This window comes from Lathyrus oleraceus, chromosome 4 (genome assembly GCF_024323335.1).
Source record: "Lathyrus oleraceus cultivar Zhongwan6 chromosome 4, CAAS_Psat_ZW6_1.0, whole genome shotgun sequence".
Lineage (NCBI taxonomy): Eukaryota > Viridiplantae > Streptophyta > Magnoliopsida > Fabales > Fabaceae > Lathyrus > Lathyrus oleraceus.
In genome coordinates, this window is record NC_066582.1 from 164738850 (window position 1) to 164753506 (window position 14657).

Consider the following 14657-nt stretch of genomic DNA (forward strand, 5'->3'; position numbering starts at 1 on the left):
TCAAACTGACTGAACTAACTGAGAAAATATGAAAAATTGCATGATTCGAATCATGTGTTAATTGTGATTTGTATCAATTGAGAAAATATGGAAAAAAATTGTCCTCCCCTCTTCATCTTTTCATCCAAACTTTGGCTTAAGATTCATCTGTGTTTATTCATACCCCATTCATATGCATCATTCATTCATGTTGACACTTGATAACTGATCATCATAGATTCAAAGCTTGTAGGTTGCAAAGATAGGGTTTGCTTGTGGATCAAGCTCTAGAGATGTGACATGACTCTTCATATGTTCATCATGGGAGTGAAACCCTAATTCTTTGTTCTTTGAGACATGGATTCAAGAAAACCACATTTGGGCATTCATATGATCATCAAAACCCTAATTTTTGGCTTTGTTCCTCTGGGATCTTGTGATTGGCTCTTAAGCATTTGTTTGACCATAAAACCTTAGTTATGGGCCCATGTGTTGGGAGATTGATTGTGGAGCTTTTTTCTTAGTTTAAAGACCTTGATTGGGGGGTGTGCATCTTGATATATATATATATATATATATATATATATATATATATATATATATATATATATATATATATATATATATATATATATATATATATATAGAGAGAGAGAGAGAGAGAGAGAGAGAGAGAAAGAGAGAGAGAGAGAAAGGTGATAAAACACAGTTCAAGATGAAATGATAAAACACGGTTCAAGATGAAATGAGAAAAATGAAGAATTTATGCTTTATCCATAATATAATCATAAAAGAGTTTTGGAAGAATAATAAAAATAAAACAAGAAAAAGGACCTCTAATTTTAGGTTAGATGTTGGTTAAAAAAAGAAATTTCAATAAATGTATTTATAGTCTCTCCCTCGTGTATAAATAAGTGTTGTACTCTTTTTTTCACGTTAAATGAAGAATTTATGCTTTATCCATAATATAATCATAAAAGAGTTTTGGAAGAATAATAAAAATAAAACAAGAAAAAGGACCTCTAATTTTAGGTCAGATGTTGGCTAAAAAAATAAATTTCAATAAATGTATTTATAGTCTCTCCCTTGTGTATAAATAGGTGTTGTACTCTTTTTTTCACGTTAAATGAAGAATTTATGCTTTATCCATAGTATAATCATAAAAGAGTTTTGGAAGAATAATAAAAATAAAACATTTGAATAAAGTTCATATTTATAAATAAGATACTGTTGATATAATGCGATTCATTTTGTGAACAACCTCTCAAACAAATAAAAATATAATTCTTCCCCCTGCTTGTAAATCCATTCAATCCCATGATACTCGTTCCTATATACAAGTTTAACGGATCTCAACTATTTGATTATTTCATACCCCAAGAGTTTTCCTTTTTTTGTCTCTTTCTTTCTACATAAGAGTTCTAACAAAAGCATTTAATAATTTTTTCGACAAAAAAAGCATTTAATAAACTATTGTCTCTGACGATGTTGATCTGATTATCATTGACAAATTATTGAAGGATGAGAAAGGAAGTAGTGGTGATTGTGAGCACAACTCTTGTTGTGGTAGCAGTGGGTGCATTGGTGAGGAGGTGGAAGCGAAAGAAAAAGCAACAATTGAGAAAAACTAGAAACATCATTCAAAAATTTGCAAAGGAATGTGCCACACCAGTAACAAAGCTTTGGCATGTTGCAGATGATTTGGTGTCTTCCATGGAAGCTTCTCTTGCTTCTTCAAATGAAACTAGTTCAACTCTTAATATGATCATTTCCAGTGTTACATCTCTTCCTAATGGGTAATTGAAAATTTAATTTAATTTGTAGTAACTATAGTTTTAAATTTGGGTTCCTATTATGGTGTTACGAATGCGGTCATTGTAATTGTTGTGACTTGTGACACAAGTTATCTAAAGTTGCACCACTCAGTCATCATTATATTTATATGTCATATATTAGAGTTTTAGTTTACTCCATAGGGATTGAAAAGTGATTCATGAGAGATTGATGAACATACAATTTTTCAAGATTGAGAATATTTATTGTCTCATATTTGTCATGCTTTGAATTCGATGGGCCTAGTTAATTGATTATAGATAATCATGTGTATGGAATTGACACTTGTTGTAGAGAAGAGGAAGGTGTATTTTATGGAGTGAATTTGCAAGGTACGAATTTGTTGATATTGCGCGCACGCCTTGGAGGAAAGGACATGCCTGTCTCTGGTTTACATAGAGAAGAGATTTCTGTCCCCAATGCTGTCTTGGCTACTACGTCTCGGGTATTCTTACATTCATTTAGTTCCTTACGTTTCAAAATGTCTGTCGTTTAAGGCTATTATTAGTATCGTTCATTTCTAAGATAGTTTTTCTCGATTGAAACTTCTTTTTTGTCAGGAGATAATTGATTTTGTTGCTACAGAGATAGCAAAGTTTGTTTCAGCTCATCCTTGTAATGAGGCAGGTACAGCTGCCAAGAAGAAGAAATTGGGCTTCACTCTATCACATCCAGTAGACAATGCTATGCCTTTCACCAACCACCCAGTTGAGTTAGTGGCTTGCTCTTTTTTTTTCTCTTATTTCAATGCACGTACATAGATTACAGAATTTCCAAAATACAACTAAGTTAGTAGCTTGAAGGGCTTCAGATTACCGATGCACAAGTTCGAATCTACGCAGGTTGGCGAAGAATTGGTGAAGGACATCAATCAAGCGTTGAAGAATCATGGAATGAAAATGCAAGTTTTTGCACTGGTTAGAGGCTTTCTCGATTGCCAATTACTTTAGTGATATTTCCGTGTCTCAAATAAGAGCGGATTCAAACAAATAATACTTAATAGGTTGATGACGCTGTCGGAGGTTTGGCCGGAGGAAGATACTACAACCGGGACAATGTGGCTGCAATTACTCTTGGCATGAGCACAAAAGCTGCTTTTGCAAAACCAGCACAAGAAAGTGAGCTTGCACAATCACCCAATTCAGATGAACTGGTTTGTGACTATGCCATAACATTTACTAACATTGTTTTTTTGTGCAAAAGAAAACTTGCATTAGTTAGCAGGTTTAATGATTCTGATATAGTGTTGCAGATAATTAGCATGGAGTGGGGAAACTTCAGATCCTCTCATCTTCCTCTGACGCCATTCGACACTAGTTTAGACGCTGAAAGCTCAAATCCCGGAAATGGGGTAAAGATACTTGAATCACAATTGAGTATTTACCTTCATTAGACATTGTCTGCAACTGATCCTTGAAACTTCTTTTCATCAGATTTATGAAAAGCTGATTTCAGGAATGTATTTAGGAGATATCGCGAGACGGGTCTTGTTGGAGATAGCCCAAGAAACAGCCCTATTTGGAAGCAAAGTTCCTCCAAAGTTGATGACTCCTTACTTGCTAAGGTACATAATATAGAACAAATTGTCACCTTACTCAATAGTATTACTAGATCGGTATTTTTGTAGCACGCTGGACACTTGCATGTATCTATGTATCTGGTGTCTTACACGTGTCAGTATCCATCATTATTATAACATTTACACCGGTGGTTAAATTCGACCACTATTTTAAATTTTTACTGGTATTTCTGTCTGTGTCTGTCACGTATAAACAACTTCATACAACCCAATATTATAGAACTTTACATAGAAAATTAATAGTTAAAATAATCTAACAAACTTGATACACAATTAAATTAGGTCGCCAGACATGGCTGCAATGCATCAAGATACATCAGAAGATCGCGAAGTAGTAGCAGAGAAACTCAATGAGGTCTTTGGGGTAAGAGTATTTTTCACCTTTACATATATTAAAGATTCAAATAAATGCAGAAATGAGAAAACTTATTATGAATATCATACTATTTCAGATCACTAGAAGCACCAAAATGGCACGCGAAGTGGTTGCCGAGGTCTGCGACATTGTAAGCGAGCGCGGTGCCCGATTAGCCGGAGCTGGAATATTATCCATAATTAAAAAGCTTGGGAGAATTGAAAATAGAAAAAGTGCTGTGACAGTTGAAGGTGGGCTTTATGAACATTACCGCATTTTCAGAAACTACCTTCATAGTAGTGTTTGGGAAATGCTTGGCGATGATCTTTCAGATAATGTTATCATAGAACATTCTCATGGTGGATCTGGAACTGGTGCTTTGTTTCTTGCTGCAGCTGCTACTCGCACTCACACACAACTTGGAGATTCTTGAATATTCTGTGTTTTAAATGCTCTTTTACATTTTGGTTTTGTTGTTTTGACTCATGAAAAATTATATGATGCTTGAATTTGAAGTTCAAACTATATTTCATCTTTGGCTTTGTTTTTTTCATTCTAGAATGTAGACTCGTTTTAATTCCTGGTAAAAATGTGTCATTTAATTAAGTTATTGAGACAAAATTATACCACAAACAATCCTAAAATTATAGATTTGGGACACACGTTAGTTAGTCATTAACAAAAATTAAAACATTATTTGATGGAAGGATTAATATGTCATGTTTGTATAAATCTAATAAACTATTGTAAACTTGTTTTAAGACAATAATGAGATTTGGATTTTACAAACTAGTTTGAATCTTTCCTCCTAATTCTAATATTCTAATAGATCACTTTCTCTTTCATTGAAAGTGAAATTAATTTTGGGAATACTTTATTCATCCCATAGAATGATGATGAACAAATTGAAAATTCTATTTTATTCTTTTTATTTTTTATAGGTGCGTCTACTGACATTCGATATAGGGTAATTTACTCACAAAATATTCGATATGTATAATATGAATGTGTTCAAAAATACATCTTTAAAATATAAGAATATTTGTAATTTTTTATCATGGCGAAATAACATCTTATGAGCTGTACAAAGTAGACCTCTTACTTTGTATGTAGTGATTGGATAAGGTTGGAATAGCTTCTTCCATATTTTTGGGCAGCACAAAGGGGGCAACCAGTTCAGCTTTGTCACCCTCAAAGTTCTACTCGACACTCCTAACATATTTTAACAATGCCAAAAATACACCTTTTATTTTTTACCTTTCTCAAATTCTTACAAAATCTTACTCTCGAACGAGAAAAATATGATTTAGTGATATTAAATATTCAGTATATGTTTTTATCATTTTTTTTTAAAAAAAAGTGATAAAATAAATATCAATATTTTTAAAATCAAGAAAAAATGAATAAAATGCATATTATTTCAAATCCACATAAAAATCTTAACATATTTATGTTAGAATTGATTTAATAATTAATTTATACAGGACATTCTTAAATACGAATATATAATCATAATTTAAGGCGAAAATAAAACAAACATATTAACATGCATATATATAATCTTATGATCTACGATATATTGATTTATTAAAGAGTATAGGAATATCTAGACAAATTCAATAAGAAAGTTTTGTAAGTACTGATAATGATAATCTTAAAATGTAAATAAAAAATTAGAAACAAGTGACTAACACTTGATGGCTTGTGGATTTTTCTCAATCGATACTCCTAATGCCTCAAACATTCTTCAGATGGAGAGAATAGATAATATATTTGTGTGCAGTATATTGGGGACCATAGTCTATATATAGTGTGATAGTCAATTAGGGTTCTTATTATTCCCAAATGGGTTCATCCTGACATTCACTCATATTTGAGTCAATATCTAATATCTAATTAATTAATTAATTAATTTTTAAATGAAATTTAATCCATCTTTTAACTCTATTTAATCACTTTATAAAATAGCTGATATAATTAAAAAATATATAAAAATATAATAATTAAATAATATTTAAACTATAAAATATTCAAACAATTTCCTGAAGAAATTTATCTATAATCCGAAGCAAATTTCGCATGTAAACAATCTAACAACAAAAAAATTATTTTAAAAAATATCCGCTACTGGATTTTTAAAAAGAAAATCTAGAATGTGTTTTTATCGAATTTTTAAAAAATAGGTAAAAATGCACAAAATTAGGTATCGATCTTTTAAAAATCCGACTAAAATATATATCTTTAGAAGTCTGCAGAAAAATCCACAGGTAAAGTAATTCCTACGGAATGTTTTATACAATCCGCAACAAATTTTGCTAATAAAAAATAATTTGGTAACACCCTTTTATATATTACCAAAGTTTTGAAAAAAAATGTAGTAAAAATGCATAAAATTTGGTACAGGGCTTTTAGAAATCTTATAAAAGTATACAATATATTTTTTTTATAAAATCCACTGATAAATTCGCAAGTAACGTATTCCTTCAGAAATTTGAGACAATCCACGATAAATTCTACATGTAATAAAAATATACATTTAAAAAATTAAAAAAAATCACAGCAATTTATTTTGGTCATATTACTCACTTATAGGGAGTCAAGATCAATTTGGAGGTGCTAGTTTGATTCTTCCAAATACTACCGAGTTAAATTTAAATTAGATTTCAAATCATTTAACATAAGGGGCATGTTACGGTGTAGAACGGTAAACCTGATCTTCTGTTTCCGGTGAAGAAGGGGTTGGCCTGTAAATAAGGATGGATATGGATAGGGTTTGAGAAGGTTATTATAATTCGCATTCCCATACCTGCAGTGTTAAAAAATATTTGTACTCGCTCATACCCGCTTGAACACCAAAGTTAGCACTCGTACACGTATCTTATGAGTATTTAAATACCAATACCAATACCTGTTACCCGCGTATCTAATAAAAATTAATTGATCAATTATAAAATATCATATCATTTTAAGTTTTTAATAACATTAAAGAAGTTTTAAAAAATGTATTTGTTGAATTATAAAATAAATAAACACTTTTATTAAATATGTAATGGTTTGACATTGATATTGTTTTAAATAGATAAATATATATTTTTATGTAATAATATAATTAAAATATATAAATATTTATTATGCATATATGAAATCGATGGATACTAAGGTTCTCTTACCCTCACTCATATCTATTTAGTTTAGTGCGTAATTACCTGAGCTCATACATATACCTATTTTGTGGGGTTTTATCCTACCCGTAGTGGACAATTTTTGCGGGTATCAATAGGGAATAAATCAAATTGTCACCCCTACCTGCAAGATTAATACTCTAATTCCCAAGTCACTATGTGAGATAGATGAGTGAATAGAGTATGAATTTGAAATTGTGTATCTAAAATTGGTCTGCCTGCTCTTTATTTAATGGAGCAGTTATAACAACCTGTTATTCTCTAGGAATGGGATACAGGAAGGCGTTAGATGCACCCATGCCCCAGATCTCCTATGTTCTTCCACATTGTAATTCCCCTGAGCCGCAAGCAGTTGAGCGAATAATTGCTTCCTTTAGGTTGTGGTCGATGGTTGCAGAAAAGGTGAAATCGTAAGATCAAATAGGGGTGTTAAGTATTATGGAAGATATGATGAATTTAGACAACATCTTGTTCCATTTGCTAAGTTCCTTGAAAAGCATGATATTTGTGCTCAATACATAATTACATGTAAACCGCAACAAAATAGTGTATTTGAAAGGCGTAATCCACCTCAATTGTAATGTTTAGGTTCATGTTAAGTATTTTATATTTATCCAAATTATTTTATATGTATTCCTTAAAATTGTGCCATTTGTTATATAAGGTTCCTATTAAGAAGTTCAAAAGACATATTTTGAATTATGAACCCGAAGGAACCTAATATAAGACACATACATGTTTAAGGTTGTCAAATAGAAATAAAAATATATAACATGAAAAAGAAATTGGATGCAGGAACGATTAGTGAATATTTTATTGATTATCCAAAAAATTCTAAAGGATATAGATTTTACTGTCCAACCTATAGCACGAGAATTGTTGAAATTGAGAATGTTTGGTTCATTGGAAATGGTTAAAATATTTGGAGCAAAGATCTTCAAAATATGAAAATTAAGGAAGTTAGAGTATAAACCCTTTTAACTAGTGCTTCTATTTCAAAAATATTTATTCCTTGTACTCAAATGCATAATGATCAAGTAGAACAACAAGATAATTATCTCGGAAGCGATAATGAATCCATAGTAGAACAACCTCAAAAAATAACATTAAGGAGATCCCAACGGAACGAAGATATGGTATTCCAAATGATTATATGATATATCGACATGAGTCACACAAAATTACTCAAAAACTGATAATGATCATATTTTATTTTTAGAAGCCATTAATGGTAATAATGTTAATAAATGGTTAGATTTTATGAAAGAAGAGCTTAAATTGATGGAATAAAATTGTGTTCAATGATAATTTTGTGGAATTATTTGAAGGATGCAAAAGAGTTAGGTGTAAATGGATCTTTAAGACTAAGCTTGGATCTTATGGTCATATCGAACGTTATAAGACTCGACTTGTTGCCAAAGGTTCTACTTAATAAGACGACATTACCTATACGAAATCATTTCTAGAAAGATTCGCTCAAAATTATTATGGCAATTGCATTAAGATATTGAGTTATATCAAATAGATTCAAGTAATATTTTCCCTTAGTGAATCTATCAAATATGTCTTGTAAGAGGTCAATGAAGTGGTGATATCAATGACTCCAAACTTTCTTCATATACTAAGATTTTTAGCAGGTTCTTTCTCTAACCTTTATGAATTTTAAGATAGTAGCTAGAATATGAACCAAAAGTAGGTATAATCTCCATTATAGAAATTATGGGTTTAGATTTCATGTTACAATTGGTTATTTTTTAGTAGATTGTTGAACTAGCACTACTACATATAACGCTTTTAATGTTGCACGCGAAAAAGATGTAACATCGGCTACCGAGGTGACGTAACAAAGCGCGACATGAAAAGATGTCACTTAACACCTCGGTTAATAAAAAACAAGGGGTAAAGTTATATGATCATGAGTTTGAACCCCCAACATCTGCATTTTGATTATTTACAAATCTTGATGGCGCGTCCAACATAAAATCTCGGTTTTATTTAAAAACTAAGATAATAGCCTTATATTATTACATCGAATTTATTTAAAAATCGAGGGGTTTAATTTTTTATATATTTTCGTTTGTACCTGAATTATAGAACCATATCACATAATACATAACCATATGTTGCAGATTTATGAAATATAAATAATGTACATGCATTACAGAACCATATCACAGAAGAACAATAGTTTGCACCAAATGCAAAGCCAAAATTGGACAAATCTTATTATTTTACAAAAAAACTAAATCAAATGATTAACCAACAAAAGAAATTACCAAAATGGAAAGTCTTGTAGGTTGTCCAAAGGTTATATGCTATGATTTATCACTGGTTGTTAAACACCTATAATTTGAACAACAATTTAAATAAATTAGGATAATCAACAACAACATTAAATATTTAGTAAAAGGAATAAAAAATGAATAATTATAAATTAGTAAGTGATATAAAACATTTACTTACTAGTTTTCCCATATTCCTTCTTTATGATCACGACAAATAACATGCACATCATCTGAATCATTTTCTTCAGATGATTGACGTACATGTGTTGCGAAATAAGGGGTCTCGTAGTTAAAATCTTGATTTTCATCAGGAAGATATTTTCCTTGAAGTACAATTGATCATCTAGTGCTAGAAGAATCAGTGACATAAAAAACTTATTATGTCAAATGCATCATACAAAACTCAATAGCTTCTTCTGTGATGTACCGTTCAACGATCGAAGCTTCCAGGCGATGATGATTCTTTGTATACCCTTTGAAGATCTTAATGTAACGCTCTACGGGATACATCCGCCGTAAATAAATTGGACCATAAATTTTAATCTCCCTTAATAGATGGACAACTAAACGAACCATAATTTCAAAGAATGATGGAAGGGAAAGCATCTTTAATTGACACAAGATAATTGCAGCCTCATGTTCCAACTCGTCTAAATTTTCAGAATCAATGACTTTACTACATATATCATTGAAGAATAAGCATAATCTGGTTATAGTTACCCTTACATTCTTTGGTAAAATTTATAGAACAAGATTTGGTTATGCATCTAGCCTTTAGTTTTGATGATAACAATGTATTGTTTCTTAGAGAATAATTTTGTACACTAATGGTTTTATCTAGTGCATAGCTTTTTCTAACAGGTTCTGACTCTGGAGCAATGAAGTGCGACGTCATCATATTATGGAATCAACACACTCTGACTCTGAGGAGATTCAAATGCTTTATAAGATGTTGTCAAGTTCTAGAAAGCTCTTAGAAAACGGTTATGAGGAACGTTCGTGTTAAAGCTTCTGACTGTGACTCTGATTGAAGAGCCTCTGAAGGTTTGTCTGCCTTCAAGATTCTACGATCAAGTTCTGAAGATTCTGAAGAACAAGATCTGAAGACTCTGAAGACCAGGTTCTGATGAACTGTGTCAAGACTCTAAAGACCAAGGTTCTGAAGATTCTGGTAACTTGTCTCGTGATCCTTCTTAGCATGCTTCAACATTATTTCGTCAGAATTCTCTGAAGATTAGAAGATAAGATCAAAAGGTTTTGCGCCAAGAAAATAATAAACAATACAAGATCACCCTTTCCTCCACTACTCTGATTTGATGGGCTAAGGATAGTACTATTTTACCATTTTTCCTTCTATATGCAAACTGTTATGAAAGAGACAACCGCAATTCAGTATTCCAATTCTAACTCCAACGGTTCTTTTATATGCCTAGATAAAAGAGACTTGAAGATTGGAAGAAATGACTAATGCTTTGATAACGCTCACGCTACTGAACATACACATGCTCATGCTAAAGTAAATATTTTATGTGTATATTTCTGTAAACACACAAGAGTTTTTTCGCGTTACTGTGTGAGAAATATTCATTGTATTAACTTGTGTTAATCTGCTTTCTTAGAAGCATTCTTTGTAAACACAACTTGTAAATCTCAAATCTATTTGAGTGATTTCCTTGAGTGACTAGGTTTTAGTTAGATAGACTCAAGAAGACAAGGAAGGTTTGTCTTTGTGGTGTCTGTCATAAGGTTTTGATTATAGTGGATTAAGTCCTTCTTGAGAAGGCAAAATCACCTTGGTAAGTTGGACTAGAGGTAGCTTCGTTAACTGCAAACCAGTATAAAAATAACTTTGTTATTTTTATTGTTCGTGTTTTTGATGGATTGAGTTGGTTTTGAAAAAACTTTGGTTTTTAGAAATCCAATTAAAACCCTCATTTCTTGTGTTTATTGCCACCATAAATTGGAATTAGAGCTCCGGTTCTCATCTTGATAAGATATCAAACACTTATCAGTGTTAGATAAAGATCCAATGTGAAACACAATAGTTATCCTTCCTCCACCAGTTACTCAACACAAATGATAGAGATCATTACAATGATAAATCTCTAGTGGCAATAAAGTGGAAAGAAGATTGTTGACTGATCAACAAAAGAAAGACTACAAGAATCATCACAAACAAGAAACATTTTGCTAAATGATATCTCATACACTGAGTATGAGAAAATCACCAACATAGATATTGTTAATCTATATTTGATTCTCTGAGGATGAAACATGAATGGAATGCACAAGTTAAAGAAATCAAGGCTCTTCCCTTGATTCAAAAATATGAAGCATTCAAGATGGAGGATGAAAAAATTGTTGAGAACATGTTCTCAAGGTTTCAGACTCTTGTTGCATGACTTAAGGTCCTGGACAAAGGGTATTCTACTGTTGATTATGTTAAAGAGATCATTAGAAGTCTACTTAAGCATTGGATACCTATGGTAACAACTCTGAAGTTATCAAAGTATATTAATAACACTTCTCTTGAAAAACTTGTTAGTTCTTTAATAAGTAATGAGATTGAGATCGAGGAAGATAAGCCCAAGAGAAAGAGCAAGTATGTTGCTCTGAAGTCTTCAGGAAGATCTGAGGAGACTAAATCTCTTCAAGCTGAAACTGATGAAGAGTCTGAAGAGGAATCATAAGAAGAAGATTAATTATCTCTTCTGTCAAGAGTTAATCAAATCTAGAATAAAAGGCACTAGCTGAGTAGTCGATGTACTTACCTCACACATATGAAGTATAAGAGCTCACATCACTAAAAGCAGCATTTGCATAAAACTTGAGGCAAATCGTTTTGTTGGTGTTTTGAATTAAATCATTAAAACTTACCCATTTTCGTTGTTGCAACATTTCCACCACTTTTTCAAAGCCTCTCCGGTCATCGCATGCAAAACCTTTTTCTCTTAAGATGTGGTAGTCAACCAACTTTAAATACTTTTCAGCATTGGCTTCAGAAAGAAACTTCAGATTTATAAAAGTTGGAGCATTTGGTGCGGGAGTAACGCGGGATGATGAACCTCTTGTAACTCTGCCTCTTTTTGAAGTCATTATGCATAACACACAAAACTAACAACTGCACAAGAAAAAACATTAAGTAGAAGATGGTGTTTAGAATGGATTTTGGTTTAAGAGAGATTATGGAAAAGGGTTGTGAGGAAAAGAGATTTGAAAATCTCTATTTATAGGCAAATTTTTTGTTCTCATCGCGTGCGTCATATGTCCATCATATGAACAATCCTAACGGTTCTTCCAAGTCTCTCTACCAACGTCTTGGTCACGCGTGTCATACGTCCATTGCACGTGTTGTGAAGCTATCACGTGCGTGATATAACCCTGTCATGCATGCGATAGGCTGCGTGATTTTTCCAAGGGCTTTCTTTTTTTTCCTATCACCTGTCTTTTCTCTACTTTATTTTTCACCTGCATTATTTTCTTGCTAGATAACATACAAAAAAATCTACATGTTTTAATCAAATATTTTTTTTTTAAAAACACACTTACTCATGGGTTTCCTCCCCCAATGTTTTTTTACCGTCATTAGCTTGACGGTCCATGCCTAAGGCACGTCAGACGCAAGGGATACTCTCATGCCGAATAATTGTCCTTTATTCCTTCCTTTGTCATCATTGATACATTTGTCTTCAATCTGGTAGCATGTTTCTAGATCATCTGCATACAGTGTCCATTCATAAGCATTAAACACCACTTTTTCATTATTGAACTTCAAGTTAAGTTTGCTTGTTTACAAATTTATTAACGCTTTTTTGGTCACCAAGAATAGGAGTCCGAGAATAACTAAATCGCCTGTGTCTCCCTTCATATCTACTACCACAAAATCTGTAGGAAAAACTAGTTCGTCAACATGTACTAACACATCTTGTAAAACATCATGAGGATGAGTAACAGATAAATCAGCTAAGGTGAGAGTTACATTACATGGTATGATCTCTCCCAAATTTAATTCTTTCGCCTTATCAAGAGGCATTAAATTGATAATCGACCCCAAATAACATAGAGCATGTGGGATCTCTACCCCACCAATAGTGCAAGAGTTGGTAAACTTACCTGGATCCTTCAATTTTTTTGGCATTGTTTGGAGCAATATCGTATCACATTTCTCAGTCATATTTACCTGCTCTTTGTCCAGCTTCTGCTTTGTACCAGTTAATAACGGCTTCATAAATTTAGAAAATTTTGGCATTAGCTCTAAAAATTCATGAAAATAAATACTTACCTGAATCTTGGTTAACATCTCTTTAAACCTGGCAAACAACCCTGCCTCATCTTCCTGTAGTGGTCTCTTCTTAAATAATGGATATGGAAGTTTCATGTAATCGGGTAGCTCTGGGTTATGGTCATTAAGAATTTGTTTCTTAGTCATTCTCCAAGGAATTTTTGTCTATCAATTTCTCAATGCTAACCCCCCTTCTTAGCTTGGTCACTCTGGTTTTCACTCTCTTATTTCTCATGCCCTAATTCGTCCTCCTCAATCAAAACCTCTTCCACTAATTCATCCTCACCTATGTTGGTGATCACCTCAAAACCTACTTTTAAAGCATTATATGTCTCATTTTTAGGATTATCCATAATGTTACTTGTAAATCCTCCACTAGAACTAGGTAAAGCGGCTATTTTTCGAGAGAGCTGACCAATTTGCATCTCCAAATTTTATATAGATGCAACATGGTTCTTACTCATTGTTTCAAGTTGTCTATTTACCTGTTCAAAACTGCTTTGAGTGGCCTAGATGAATTTGTTGAGGGTCTCCTCAAGGGGTGAAGGTTTCCTTTGGGTTAGAGCCTGTTGATTTTTCAGAACACCCTGATTAGCACTTGTATTATGATTATTGCTCCATCTGAAGTTTGGGTGATCCTTCCATTCAGGATTGTAGGTGTTAGATCACAAATTATTTTTCTAGAAATTTTCAAATTGAGTTTCTTCACTCGGCCCTTCCAAAGATAACATTCCATTTGCATGTCCCTCTCCATAAAAATCACATTTCAGTGCTTGTACCTGACTCACGTTAGCTTTACTCAAGCTTCTTTCAGCTAGTTTTTTATTCAATAATTCAATTTGAGCTAAAAGTGTGGTACGAGTATAAATAGTTAACATACCTTTTGTTGTGCCAACAATTTCAATTTTCACTGATCTTTCACTCTTTGAACAATATTTATTTAAGCACATCTTTTAAATGAAGTTTTTAAATTGTGGTTTTGTCATAGTTTTGATTGTGCCTCTCTCAGAAGCATCTAGAAGCATGTGTGTTTGACCCTTGAGACTTTAAAAAAAAGCATTTTCTCCATGTTATTCATGTTATGATTTGGGCACCTACATAATAAAAGTTTAAAACTTTCCCATGAGTCTTACAATGATTCAGTTTCCTACTGCTCAAAGTT

General features: G+C 32.3%; 2 protein-coding genes across 2 annotated transcripts; one reads left to right on the plus strand and one right to left on the minus strand.

Annotated features, from left to right (window-relative positions):
• The first annotated feature begins 1426 nt into the window (after positions 1 to 1426).
• Positions 1427 to 4278, plus strand: LOC127135308 (probable hexokinase-like 2 protein). Its single transcript, XM_051062052.1, has 9 exons — positions 1427 to 1775; positions 2107 to 2257; positions 2373 to 2519; positions 2655 to 2729; positions 2816 to 2965; positions 3065 to 3163; positions 3246 to 3376; positions 3674 to 3755; positions 3844 to 4278. Exons 1-9 carry the CDS (start codon positions 1501 to 1503, stop codon positions 4177 to 4179), a joined length of 1446 nt encoding a protein of 481 aa, XP_050918009.1. The 5' UTR covers positions 1427 to 1500; the 3' UTR covers positions 4180 to 4278.
• An 8725-nt stretch (positions 4279 to 13003) lies between these two features.
• On the minus strand, positions 13004 to 13642 carry LOC127136526 (uncharacterized). Its single transcript, XM_051063072.1, has 2 exons — positions 13496 to 13642; positions 13004 to 13411 (listed from the first exon to the last, which is right to left on the minus strand). The coding sequence occupies exons 1-2, from the start codon at positions 13640 to 13642 to the stop codon at positions 13004 to 13006; spliced, it is 555 nt and encodes a 184-aa protein (XP_050919029.1).
• Between the last annotated feature and the right edge of the window lie 1015 nt (positions 13643 to 14657).

Excerpts from the sequence above, each read along its gene's own strand:
- LOC127136526 (XM_051063072.1), bottom strand. The coding sequence starts at position 13,642 with ATGACTAAGAAACAAATTCTTAATGACCATAACCCAGAGCTACCCGAT. Across the intron at positions 13,412-13,495 it reads AGATGTTAACCAAGATTCAG|AAGCTGGACAAAGAGCAGGT; the intron begins GTAAGTATTTAT and ends GGTACAAAGCAG.
- LOC127135308 (XM_051062052.1), top strand. The coding sequence starts at position 1,501 with ATGAGAAAGGAAGTAGTGGTGATTGTGAGCACAACTCTTGTTGTGGTA. Across the intron at positions 2,520-2,654 it reads TGCCTTTCACCAACCACCCA|GTTGGCGAAGAATTGGTGAA; the intron begins GTTGAGTTAGTG and ends GAATCTACGCAG. Across the intron at positions 2,966-3,064 it reads CACCCAATTCAGATGAACTG|ATAATTAGCATGGAGTGGGG; the intron begins GTTTGTGACTAT and ends ATAGTGTTGCAG.